General features: G+C 39.0%; 1 protein-coding gene across 2 annotated transcripts in view; it reads left to right on the forward strand.

Moving 5' to 3' along the window:
* Positions 1 to 13,567, forward strand: part of EML6 (EMAP like 6) — a gene marked incomplete at both ends in the record, with an annotated part of 116,015 nt that overhangs the window by 88,758 nt on the left and 13,690 nt on the right. For both annotated transcript variants that reach the window (XM_082480602.1, XM_082480603.1), the window contains 3 exons: positions 10,844 to 10,922; positions 12,144 to 12,273; positions 13,463 to 13,561. In XM_082480602.1, the coding sequence (XP_082336728.1) occupies positions 10,844 to 10,922; positions 12,144 to 12,273; positions 13,463 to 13,561 (308 nt within the window). The remainder of the gene's footprint in view (positions 1 to 10,843; positions 10,923 to 12,143; positions 12,274 to 13,462; positions 13,562 to 13,567) is intronic.

The raw sequence follows: 13,567 nt of genomic DNA on the forward strand, positions 1-13,567 counted from the left end.
CCTCTAACTCTGTGTACCTCATTTCCTGCTGTCAGCTGAGAGAACAGCTGAATTTACAGAAAAACTGCACGCTCATAGCTGCAAGTGGACATGATTTAAGCAGTTCTTTGAACAACATAACACATAATTAACTTGAACAGATTAAGGCCTCAGGTTCCCTTGACTACTGAAAACTAATGGCAACTTTGGGTATTTTTGGCTTTAAACTTCCTTGGTGTCCTGATCTGCAAGATACCAAATGGAGTCAGTAATACTTCCTAATCTCATGCAGACCTTTGAAAAATAAATTCGTTTGTTTTTAAAGCTCTCAAAGAATGCAATGCTAAACATCATGGACAGAAATTAATAATTTTTCACTCAGTATTTGAATAGGAGAACAAATGTTGGATGTGAAAAATGAGAAGAAAAATGTTGCACCCCCTTTTTTTATCACAATGTTTTAACAAAAACTTGCAGCAGGAGGATTAGTGATTTTTTGCAATAAAATGTTGGACCATAACCATTTCTTTTCCCCTTCTTTTAAGGGTATCTCTTTCCGTTTACTCATCTAAAGTCTTTGGTCCTCCATTTTTCTATTAAAAGGCATATTATGTTATCTAGTAAACATGAATGTTTTGAGATTGAGTTAAATAAGGGAAAAAAAAATATTTTATCTTGGGTGGATACTGCTAAATTGTTATTACACGTGAAATAACAAGTGCCAACAGTACAATGGCCAGATGTTCTACACCAGAAACCCTTGTAACTTCCAGCTGCTTTATTCTGCTTTGATGATGCAAAAGCAACCGTAGAGGGAGTTTAATTGACCGATTAAACTGGGCTTACCATTGTTTTGTACTAGGGAATAACGAACTGTATGAGCATAAGCATAAGCATCAGCCTCTTCTGCAGCTTTTCAGCTCTATTTTCAGTCCAGGAGTGAAAATCGCCACAGTCCCTTTGGGTCCCCAGGAAGCTTTCCTTCTCTGAAACCTGGCCGTGGGGCTGGTGTCTGATGCAAGCAAGTACCCTGCTTCTCAGAGGAGCGTCTCAGTCTGCCGTGTACACTTCAGGCTTCCTGACTTTTGAATTTGTCCACATTCCCAGCCCTACGCTGCCTAAGCTCATTCAGCTGAACCTGCTGTGTTGCTGTGGAGGAAAGCACACCCTGAAATGAAGAGGCAGTTTGCCTTTTTCAACCTTTTTAACAAAACATAGAGTACCTGCAGAGCAGCACAGAACAAGACAAATGAAGCGGGCTCCTTTTTTGTCACGCTAACATTGACAATCCATAATGCAGGGAAAACGTGCTTTGTGCTATCCAACACTATCCAACACTACAAAGCGACACTGAAGCTGGAAGCTCCCCTGGTATGCACAAGTGTTTCCACACCACCCACTCTGTTTATAGCTGGTGGGCCTAATTAAATGGGTAGACACCTCCTCTGCAGTGAGGTTGCCTCTGTTTTCCATAATAGTCTCCTCATAATGACTGTACATGAAAATAGTATACTGTAGCCTATCTGAAGGAATAATCTACCCCATAACAAGTAAATTGAAGAGAGCAAAAAGGAAGGTTTCAACATTCTCCATATCTTTTTTCGTCTTTCTCTATGTAATCAACAGGTCTGCACTTCATTTTAAAATAGCTTAAAAATACACCCTTGCAACTGTCCTTTCCATCTTTTCTGCTAAAGAGTCACAGGTATTCTTCACGTTGTTTTATATGCCCTCTTTCAATTACACCTACTTCAATATAATCACATCTTTGGTATTTGGAATTTGTGTTCTGATAAATTTGTCAGCAGATCCCATGCTTTTCATGTATAGCTTGTTAGGCAAAGAAATATTCACTTCCCTTTCTTCACTGGATTAATATAAATTACCAGAATTTATAGTCAAACAATTAGAAGTGGAAATTTTATGGTGAAATGTAGGCAAAACCAGTTTCTGAGGGTATTGTGCTGGGATAGGACCTTAAGCTGTGAAAAGTATGGGGTTTTCGATGCAGTAAGATGCAATTAACGTGTTGCCTACTGCAATTGTCAGACTTCAGGTTTTGGCCACAGTTGTACCAACGTGCACACAATTTATGCAGAATCTCGACACTCCCAATTATGAGTGCTTCAAGGTGAAACTGACTTCTCTCAAAGATGTGTGAATTATGAAGCAAGCTTCGTAGCTGTGCCAGATTTCATCTTTTCTGAGAATACAAAAGAATGTAACAGCTAATGAAGGCTTTGTCTGACCATATCTTCCTGAAAGCACTGGGCTGGCTTTTCTTTTCACCTACAAGGGTCCAAAGTGATAGTTGATCAAGCCAGACAAAATTAACAGCTTACAAGTACTCCACTGTCAGTGTTCAGAAAACCTAAGTTCTAAATCAGCGAGTCTTCAGGACATTGGGGTCTCGAAATCTCTGTGCCCAGGGTTGAGTGAGGTGGCAACAGGTAACACTGAAGCCAGTTCACAAAGCTTTACGTTTTCTGCAAGAGGCACAGCTGAAGTAGCCTCTCCCTTCAGATGTGAAGGGAACCAAGAGGATGTATTCCATTCTCTTTCAGGCAGGTACATGGGAAAACCTGGCAGTCTTTTGAGGGGTAAGATTGTCAGGAGAAAATATTCCAAATCGCAAATCCTTCCTCTTTGTTATTGTGCCGTATTTCTGTATGAAGACCCCAAGGATGGTGCATCTGACGGGATGTGCGTACTGTGAATACTCTGAGACTGATTACATATCGTGTAAATTTTGAAAATTATGTTACAAGCTGGAAAACCATTTAAGTTAGAAGCAGTGAGTTAATCAAGAGACCTGAAAAACTGCTGGTCCGCTTCACTGAAAAATGCAGCGAGGATCTAAGAAGAAAAAATGTTTTCCATGCTGTATTTTCATTGCATGTCTGAGAAAGGAAAAATAGTGAGTTATTCATAGGTATAGTGGGTAGAAACCCAGAATTAGACAAAGTAAGTTTAAATTAAGAAAAGAAAAAATAGAGAGCAAAACAAGCTTCCAGCTCAAGCAAGAGACAGGAATAGCTGGGGCTCTTGCTCTGAGCTGCTTCTTGGGTGCAAGGGCTTCAAGCTCACTATGTTTCTTTCTTTAAATAGCAATATCTTAAAGTGAATTGTTGCTTAAAAAAGTATTTACCTGCTTATATAATACAAATATGCTTCAAAGATTCTATGTGACACCTAGGAGATAGTTTTGGTTCAAGAAACGGCCGTTTTATTTTCCTTTTTCTTATAGATACGTTTCCATCTTTGTAACCTGTGTGCTTGCTAGAATAAGTTTGCAGGACACTATGCTTCTGCGATGTTAAGAGCAGTGAGTCTGAAAAACTCAAAAGTACATTATCTCACTAGAAATAACAAATCATTGTACAATTCAGGAGGAGTTTGATGTCAGGAACTGTGATGTGTCTCCTGAGAAGATTGCAAGTATATGGTTGAGAGCTGATACGGGCAGTGCCGGTTTATGAGGGGAAAGCTTTGCAACAAACCCCACCCTGCTGGAAAGGAGTCAACAATTCACAAATAACTCCCCTCAAATTAATACAAAGACTTACTCTACTGTCTTTTTGTCAAAAGAGACAAGCAAACAGTTCTTGTCCCTGCTCTCCCCCATCATGGGAAAGAGAGTAGGAGGACAGATTTGACATAATACTCGATACAAGATAACTGTGATTTTGAGCAGCTGCTGTGCATCCTCTCTTACCACCTAGCATATGCTTTGTGCTTAGCATAATCCAGCAAGATCAAAAGAAAATCTGTATTACACTGGCTTTCTCCAGATCTCTGGAGTATTGGGCCCATAAGCAAACTGGGCAGAGAAATTTCATGACTGTAAAGGGGAAAAAAAACCGTATATGACGAACTTGCAGTTAATATTAAGGTTTTTCCTTGGAAAAGAAGATTAAAGCCCTTTATCAAATGTACTTTTCCTGTCTTGTTGATTTACATAATGAAACTAATGATGATTCTGCAAATAACTTGGAGGAACATATGTGATAGATTTTACTTGCAGGATTTGAAATACATTATGGTCTGGTATTTTTGTGGGAGGCCCAAGATTTACTGTCTCTCAACGGTTACAGCTTCAGGGTGGAAAAATAACAGGAGAGATGAGGCTGAGGAGCAGTTTTTAAATATCTTGCGGTTGTATTAATTGGTGCGTTCGGTTAAGATAATTAATTGATTGTTTCTCTCTCCTCTCCCCAACCTTCTTGTTTTTCTTTTTCTTCCCTTTCCATGTCTGTCCTTCTATCTTCCCCACCTGCCCTTTTTTTTTCCTTCCTCTTTTGCTCCTCTGATTGGCATCCTCTTCTTTGCTCTGCCTGTATGATACAGAAGCGGGGTGCCAATGAGAGGTGCTGCAGGAGCAGTCTCGCGGTGCGGGAGCTCCAAGAGCAGTGCTCCCACACCGCGGGACCACTTGGTCACTGGTGGGACTGTCCCAGACAATCCAGGACAATTGTAAGCTATATTGTGTATTATGTAGGAATTGTGCTTCATTTCAGAAAAGGGCTAACTTTTGAACTGGGACTATTTTAACTGCCAAAGAATGTATATAATAAGAAGTAAAACAAGCTTGCGTGAAGACTGTATTTATGTTACTAATATGAAAGGCAAGGATGTATTTGCATTTTGCATTCTACTAACCGCTAATATATATCCTATGTTTGCAGCTTTCATTTAGTTTGATTTGCATGACTCCACATAAACTGAAAACTCTTGTAATATACCTGGTGATGGAAAACCCTTTAAAGCAGGTTGAATGTGTAGAAAACAAAAAGCAGCGTTAGCATGTTTGTCTAGTTTTCTGTTTTCATAACTGGCTTGTCTCACTACCCCCGAGTTACCTGTCTCGGAGCCTGTTCTCAATTGTGTTATTATGCATCGTTTGTAATCATATGTTCTGATAAAGATGAGAAGTTAAAGGTTCAGAAGCTGGATTTTCTCTCTTCAAATGTTCTTTTGATTATTTCTTTACAACAACATGGGCTGAATTATATAAGCTTTCAAAATAGCCCCCGCAAGTGGCAAGTACAAGCCTTTGTACCATAAACTGAATTATTAGACATATGGTTACAAAATTTGTTCATGCACTTTTACATGCACACTTCTGTGGGTGCAGTGTAAAAGCTTTGAATGTGAATCTGTGTTGTTTTTATGTGTAGGTGGGCACTATTCAAACTGTATCTGGAAAAACATATCTCTGGGGTGGCGAAAATAACTTTGGGCTTACTTCAGCAGAAACCTACCGTTTGAGAATGAGTAGCATCCTTTGGAATGTTCACTTTGACTTTCTCAACAGCATTATGTCAAGTTAATGCATCCTAAATGTATTTGGCAGCATGCTGGTTTCATCACAGTTGTCCCCAAGGCTTGAACACATTGTGACTGGTATTTTTACAGTCCCTGCCAACCTACTGAACTCGGAGTCAATCTCGCCTCTCCCACAGGTCAGCACAAAGCTGGCCCAAAGGGCTTTCTCATTCATGTGACAGTGGGTGTGGAATTGAGGGATGCCAATACTGTCACAATGCACAACGTGTTACCAATATTTTTTCTCTCTGAACTTGAGCACTCTCTGCACTGAACTTGATGTGAAATATTCAGCTTTTTTTGAGGGTTGTGTAGGTTGTAGTCCAGGAAGGATCAAAAAACCATTGTTTCTGATATCTTTTGTTATACAGGGGATGGCTGCTATTTTATCTGCCTGTTATGCTTTACCTCCAGCCCAAAAGTTCTCCGTATACCATTGGTTGAATACTTTTACTTGTATGATGAGCACAGCTTCAAAATATGTCAGAGTTTATGTAAGGAATAACAAAACAAATAGAAAAGACTCTCCCTCTCAAACATGATCATGAATCCCGGGAGAAGCTTAAGGAAAGAGAGACACCTTCCAGTATATGCTAAAGTTGGTTGATCCTGATGCCTTGGTAGTATATGGAGAAAGTTCTCCTGAAGTCTCATTACCTGAGGTATTCAAACCTTTTTTACTCAAAGACAGGAATTTAGGTTTTGCCTAACGTATGTTACAATGTGCTCCTTGAAGCTGGTTTTGGCAAAGGGGGGTGAGGGATGTTCCAGACAGCCCTGTCTTTCCGGTGTTTTATATGTGGCAGGTCTCTCTGCGGTAGCGCCAGCCTATTCACAATGGTTGGTTAGTTTACGAGATGTTTAGAACAATGAACTTGCTAAAAAATAAAGGCCGTCAGATTTCATTCAGAACTGATTACCCTTCTTATTAATCTGCTTTTCTGCTTGTTTCACATTTGGAGACTGAACTAGAATGCCGTGCGAATGCAATGACTAGCTTCCCTTACAAAATACAAAATGGCTATCACCACATTACTTTCTGCAATACTGCAATACCCTTTTTTTTTTTTTTTTTTTTTAAAGAGTGCATCAGCATACATATGAAATCATAAATAGTGTAACCGTGCTAAGGCTTTTTCAGTGCTACGCTTTTAAAAAATAACTTAGATTACCATTGATGTTTTCCTCTAGTTTTGTTTCAGCTTTGTTTTGATCCACTATATTAGAGAATAGGTTATTTTCATATTAAATACTATTCTTTTGTTGTTGTTTTGTGTTATCTACAAAATGTAACGGAAAAGTAACAGTAGGAAAAGTTGTATGTAAAACTCCTAAGGTTGTTGGGATGGGAAAATCCAAGGGCTTAGAATTCACAAAATCTTTTAATCACTTCTTAAAGCTCTAGTTTTGCAGGAGTTTTAGGGCAGTTGGGAGTCCCACTCCTGTCAACTAGTGGAAGCGTATTTCTAAAAGCTGCTTTTGCATTTTATCTGAAATGAACAGTATATTTCTTTAAATCTGGGATTTTTTGTGCTGTTGTCCAAACAAACCTACCAGTAGTGGATCATCTTGCCAGCCTTTGAACCTCAGTTTCTGTTCTTGAGAGCAGTCCTGCTCATTTTTATTTTTGCGTAAAACCCAAGTATGTTCCCTCTCTAGTTAGCAGCTATTTAAATGCACACGTTACTCTCCCTTTTTGGACTCTCTTCAGCTTCTTCTCTGCCCATTTCTGCTGGGCCCAGCCCATCACCTTCTCAGTGTCAGGACATTTTTCTCCATCTGTCCCTGCTCCAAACCTGATTGTCACTTTCATGCAACATTGTTTCTGAAGATGCAATTCTGTTTCCATTGGCCTCAGAAGAGAATATGTGTGTTCTCACCAATTTATTACCGATGCAGGCAGTGTCGCTCATCAGAGAACAATTATGCCACGTGCTCTAAAGACATGAGTTGGTTATCCCTGTCCCATAGGACATAACAATTATCATCATAACAATTTTTGGTCTGCTTTTTCTCTCCTTTATTTTCAGTCTAAATGGATCGAACTCGGTTTTCCTATTCCTTTGGCCCTGTTCTCCGAGATCACATCTCTTTTCTCCCTCAGTGTGCCCAGCTCTCCCAAGACGTCATTCCCTCTTCCCCCTCGCCTGACTCTCAGTATGTCCATCTGTTGTTCTCTGTCCTAGTGCTGCCTGTTCACCCGTGATTTAGGCTCCTCTTTCCACTCACCTTGGCTGTTTCAGATAGCCTTCTTGCTTAGGTGAGAGCAAATGAATTGTCACTCGCACCTTTTTACATTTCTGCATGAAGACCCATGAAGACAGTGGGTGAGAATATGTCAGTTTAAATCTGGAGTTAGCTCACTGATTTATAACTGGGCATACTTGTGTAAGCATATCATCAAGATAATCATTAGTAACAGAAATTTTATTTGCCGTATTCACAGTATCTAAAGACCTGAAAGCCCTTTAATGTCTGACCGTGTCTTATCTTTCCTGGAACCCATTCATCCCGTAACGTAATATTAAGCACATTTATTTTAAATCACTGGAAAGAAACCGTTAATGATTGTATTATGTTTTAACTTGCTTTCCTTTGGAGGCAGGGAATTGTCAAGTAAGTACTAACGGCACACAGCACAGAAAAAGCACAGACTGCTGTGAATGTACAATGCAGATTGCATAGGTCAAAAAAGGGTAAATATATGTAATTTGCTACAGTGCAAATTTCTTGTCTTGAGACTGCCATCTTATGTATCAAAATAAATTAGGTGTAGTCACAGATTTGTTAAAAATGAAAGTTCATTTGATGCTGCTTTACATTTGTTTTATTAAGGTGATAATAAGGCAATGAATGCATACATGTGTGTATATATACATGTACGTGTATATATGAATGCACACATTTGTGTTTGTGTGTAGTGTGACTAGATATATATATAAAAGTATGTGTGTGTATGTGTATGTTTCCAAATTAAATCTCGTGCTTACAAACTAGTGATTATCAATCATGTCATAGTTGTAGTGTTCTCTTGCATTCATAAAAAATTTTGGCTTGCTCTTGTCGTAAAATTTAACTAATATTCCTAGGGAAAGAAATGTAAAAGTGATCCATTTTAAAATTACACTAAAACAGAAAAAAGAGCAGGAAGCATACAAGAAAATGACTTATTATTTTCATAAGTGCTGATTCAAAGGCCCTAGTAAATCTGGGCTGAGGTGGCTTTTGCTGTTCTAGCATCACATAATGATTTTATTTTGCAAGAGAATTAAGTTTTGTAATAATTTCCTCCACTCCTCCTCTACTGGTGACTGCGCTGCTATTCGGTCCAATTACCACTGCTGGTTATGTAACGTGACTTGATTGACCACTTTCAGAGAAAATAAAGGTACTTGTTCCCCCGTGAACAAAAAAGTACAAGCTGTCCCCGTAAGTAAGTTGGCCTAGGAACGAACAATTATGAGGCTAAATTGCAGGCTGAACTAGGGTAGAAAACAAGCATCCATTGTGCGAAATTCTCAACAGTGAACTTAACAGACTGTTAAGTTTCTACCAGTTTCCATCCCTGTCGGGCACCTGAAAATAAACACACACATGGAATCACATTCTCCTTCAGTATAAAGTGTGCAGGAAGCATGGATGTAGCTTCCTTTTTTCCCCTCTGTCCTGTAGGATCTTTAGTTCAGAGTATAGCCAGGGATGCCAGGGTATGATGTTTCTGAATTTGTAGACTGGTGCACTCTTTAATTTCTGTTTTAGTTTTTGCTGGCATGCTTGAATAGCATGTTTTGTGCCACAAAGGAATGACTGATCAACTCTAAAAATGCTTGTGCATGAGTAAAGTGGTCAGAAGTACACCTAAACTGTATTAAGTTTCTTACTTGGCTTTGTTTGCTGCTTACAAGGGGATCAAGGTAACTCTTTCACTCTTTTAATGTCACAAGATCACCTGCTAATGTAATTTGCTAGCACTTAGTGAGTTTGTGTGTTTGCTTGAGAAGTGGGTTAGTTTGTTTACTTCAAGCTTTGTTCTGTCTTTTTTAGAGCTCAGATTTTCACGCTCCTTACTCCTGCAATAAGTATTCTCGCTGTGCGGCCATAAGTGTTCTAGCTGTGCGTTTTGTCGATTGTTGCCTTTAATACCTTCTATAAAAAAAAAAAAATCCAATTCCGAAAAAGAAGCTCCCTCTAAGCAAAAGGCATTTAATTCTTCTGCAGTTAACTTTTGCAAAAATGAGAATTAGAGGTACTTACAGTATAAGGACGAGAACAATCTAATATTCACAGCATATATAAAGCATATCAAGTTCACACCTTTTCGAAATCTTAAACTGTGGAAATTCTTTCCAAATTCGAGTGTTTATAAAATAAATTGAGGCCGGGCATTTTGGTTTTTCACTTGCGGAACCCCGCTGTTTTTTAACCCCACGTCCAGCATCTGCAATTGGAGTTTAAAGGCGTGCAGTGGGGTGGAGTTTATGTCATTAACAACGGCCATCAAGTGATGTTTTGGAACACACATTTAACCGTAATATCTGGGTTTATTCTTTTGCCATCACCACTTCTACCCCAACCTTCTAGCAAGACCTATTTTCTAAGTAAAAGATGATCAAACATGATAAAGAATCTAGGACATTTCTATGGGGTAACTTCTCCAGTAATCCAGTGCAATTTTTACGGCTCTGTTCTGCTGTTGACAGGGTGAGAATTAGCCCTCGTGAATTTCTGTTAACAGAAAGGGAGAATTACACCTAAATGCTTGAATTAACTCAATGGTCATCTACAGTGGAGCCTGCGCAGCAGACATTTGAGTTTGTAAGGTCGTGAAATTCTAGAGGCTGAGCTCCCTCTCCTCCTTTTAGGTTTGTGCCTCCTCTTTTTTTCTCGGAAGGATCACTAGTAGCAGTAAGGCTAATCTGTCTTTAAAGACCATTTGCAAGAATCAAATTTTGTTTCCGTCTGTGTTCTACATTTGTCTTTTTAGCTACTTTTAGCAACCGTAATTATATAAAAATGCTTTGCTGGCTTTAGTATCTGTTACATTCACACAGATGAATGACTTGTATGTTTCAAAATGTAATAATTTTATCTCTAATATGATTTTGAGAAGATTTTAACAAAGTCTCGTCAGGGTTTTGTGATGGAGTTTCTCAGAAGCAGCAAGGTTGGGGAAAGGTCAACTGCCAGCTGTGGAAAATAATTTAGATCATTTCTGAAAGCAACAATTTACTAGAACTTAGTATTCAAGAATTTTCCCATGGATTAAATCATTATCATTTAAAAAAATAAAATTGCTGTACAGTGGTCTGTTCTACCACTCATTCACAATATCTGCATCAATGTTATTTCTGCTCTTTCCATTAAAATGCATATGCTTTTAGTCAGCGTATTGTACAACTCTAAAAAAAGCTAGGCATTAAGTTCACACAGTTGCAATTGGCCATTTCCTGTTCACATACAAGACAAATGCTATGGTTTTGGAGGTTTTATTTTGCTTTCCAACGTACTGATTGTCTTCTTTTTTAAATGTTTGTTTCAGGCCACCAGTTAGCAGAGCTGCTCCTCAACCTGAAAAACTGCAAAAGAACAATATCAACAAAAAAAAGAAACTGGTTGAGGTCAGGCTTAATACTTTTTCATTTGCTTTAGAAGTACTAAGTGTTGGGTGAAATTCATCCCTATTTCGAGGACAGATAAAGTCCTGTATAGGTGGAAGAGAAGAGAAAGAAATTTCTAGAAAGCTTTCAGCTCTGGTGGCAAACACCACATGATGTGATAGACAGCAGCCTCTGCCAAAAAGAACCTCAGATTCAGGGTGTTAAAGCTTACCTATAATATCCGATCTCTCAGAACCCCAAATTTGTCTCTCAATTTGAAGGGGAGGTAGAGCCAAAGTGCAGGTGCATCCTCAGCAGAAGCCGCACTCACTATATAACCCCAAGAGAAATACAGTCAGAAACTGCGCTTTCACACAAGAAAAAATCACGTGCGTGATTTCGAATGATGAAACTTGCTCACTTACTTTGGAAACATACCTTTTTCCCCAAACTATAGGGCCTCCCAAGCAACTCTTTTGAATTGCCGCATAATATGCTGCACAAGGAATATTCTGTGGTATGTGTGGACAATCTGCAATAATTGCTTTGTCTGTCAATTCAAATTGTTTCAAGTAAGCTGTAATTATGTTTGGGACAGATTCATTAAGTCTGTCTTCTGGGCTAAAAAGCAACTTTAACAACAATCCATTAACCGTCACTGTTTTTCTGGAGGAAATTTCCTTGGCAATTTTTTATTGTAAGCTTGAAATGACACCTCTGATTAGTGTTTTAATTGTAGAGTTACTTTATAGCCTGCTTTTGCTTCTTATAAGAACTTTAAGGTGAGAATTTGGTCTGTTAAAATTTGGTAGTTTATGAGAATGATTTTGGAAGACTCTTAAAACAGAAGTGAAGATATTTACAAATACCTGATACCCTATATAGCTATTAAACTGTGATGGGAAGATTAATTTTGGAAGTTGTACATATTTCGAATGGAAATTTACAGAAACAAAACATTTACAGCCTGCTGAATTATTAAAAAAAAATAATAATATAAATGCCAGTGTCTTAGTGGACTGATTAAAGTGTTGTAGATAGTCTGCGAGAATGTCATGCCTCAATAAAGTAGCAGAAGAACTGCTGATAACTGATTAATTATTGTTTATTCTACTGCCTCTACAAGACATTTGTAGCTTGTGTAATTACTTTAGAACTGTGCTTATGTGATCCAAGCTCTGTAATCTCCTTGCTGCTGCTTTCATTTCACTCTTGTTCTTTCTTTTTGTTTTACTTGACCAGGAGCTGGCTTTAGACCATGTTTTTGGATACAGAGGATTTGATTGTCGCAACAACCTTCATTACCTAAATGATGGTGCTGATATTATTTTCCACACAGCTGCAGCAGGCGTAGTTCAAAATCTTTCTACTGGTAATTCGACTTCAAACAATACTTTGAGATAAAAAAATGCTGTACAAGTAAAATATTTCTGATTGGAAGTCTTAACTTTTTAACGTTCCTGTAACTTGCTCACATTTTGCATCTTGATAAATAACACAAAAAAATTTAGATGGCTGTTACATCAGATTGATGGTTTCTCCTGTTCAGGTCATCCTGTAGAGCCACCCTGTTCCTCTCGGCAGGTAGGAGATTCTGCTAGGAAGTGTAATAAGAACCTGTTCTATTTCTGCTGTTGTGCCTTGCTAAAATCCCTGATGAAGACACAGGAATGGCTTTCTCAGAGGAGAGCACCTGGGTCATGAAATGACTACTACCCCCGAAAATATTAGGAGCAGTAACATCCATTGTTTCATTTTGAGTTGCTGTAGCAAAGTCATACTCCAGAGAAGGGTACGTTTTGATGCAATACACTGTGAGCAAGATGCTTTTTGGAAGGGGTAGAAATATTCCCTGTCTTTTGGGTAATGAAGAGGAGGAAAACCACCAAAAATGTATCTGTCCCTAAGTTGTAGCAGCAGCATCTCTGTATTCTTCATATATCTCAAGAAACAAAAACAGAAATAAAAGGAATTTTGCCTTTATTTTATTCCCTCTTGGTGCCACAGTGAACCGGTCTGCCAAGAAGGAGCAGAGGCTGAAAAGCTGTCACATCTGGTGACCTTTGGGGACTCCAGTCCTAGCGCGGCCTCTGACCCATGGAGCTGGGAAGCACAGTCCCATCTGTTCATCTTGGGCCCGTTCCCTTGGGAGGATATTGCAAAGCATAAACTTCACAGGGCTTTGCTCTTCACTTCGCTTCCCACTGACTCCTTCAGTTTACCAGGAAACCTGGGCCCTGCATTTGCTGGTTTTGCGTTTTCATGCAGTCACAGGAAGCTACAGAATGAATCTTGGGCTGACTCCTGGTTCCCTGGGCACAGCTAATTTACCAAATACTGCTTGTAAATATACATGTTAATGGTTACGTTCGTAGTGCAGTTGGTAATGGTGCCTGGGAATGAAAGCCGAGCAGCTGTCGACACAGTTATTGCCCTACCCCCATCCTTTCCCTGGAGTGTGCAGCATGAACGTAGCAACGAGCTGCTTGAATCGTCTTTGCTTCAGTAGTGTTTTTTCCTTCAATACTGTTGTGAATAAAAACATGTTTGAATTTTATTAGGTAGTCAGAGTTTCTACCTGGAGCATACTGATGACATTCTCTGCCTAACTGTGAATCAGCACCCGAAGTATAAAAACATTGTGGCTACCAGCCAGATCGGTAGGT

This window comes from Vanellus vanellus, assembly GCF_965231255.1.
Source record: "Vanellus vanellus genome assembly, chromosome: 3".
Classification (NCBI taxonomy): Eukaryota; Metazoa; Chordata; class Aves; order Charadriiformes; family Charadriidae; genus Vanellus; species Vanellus vanellus.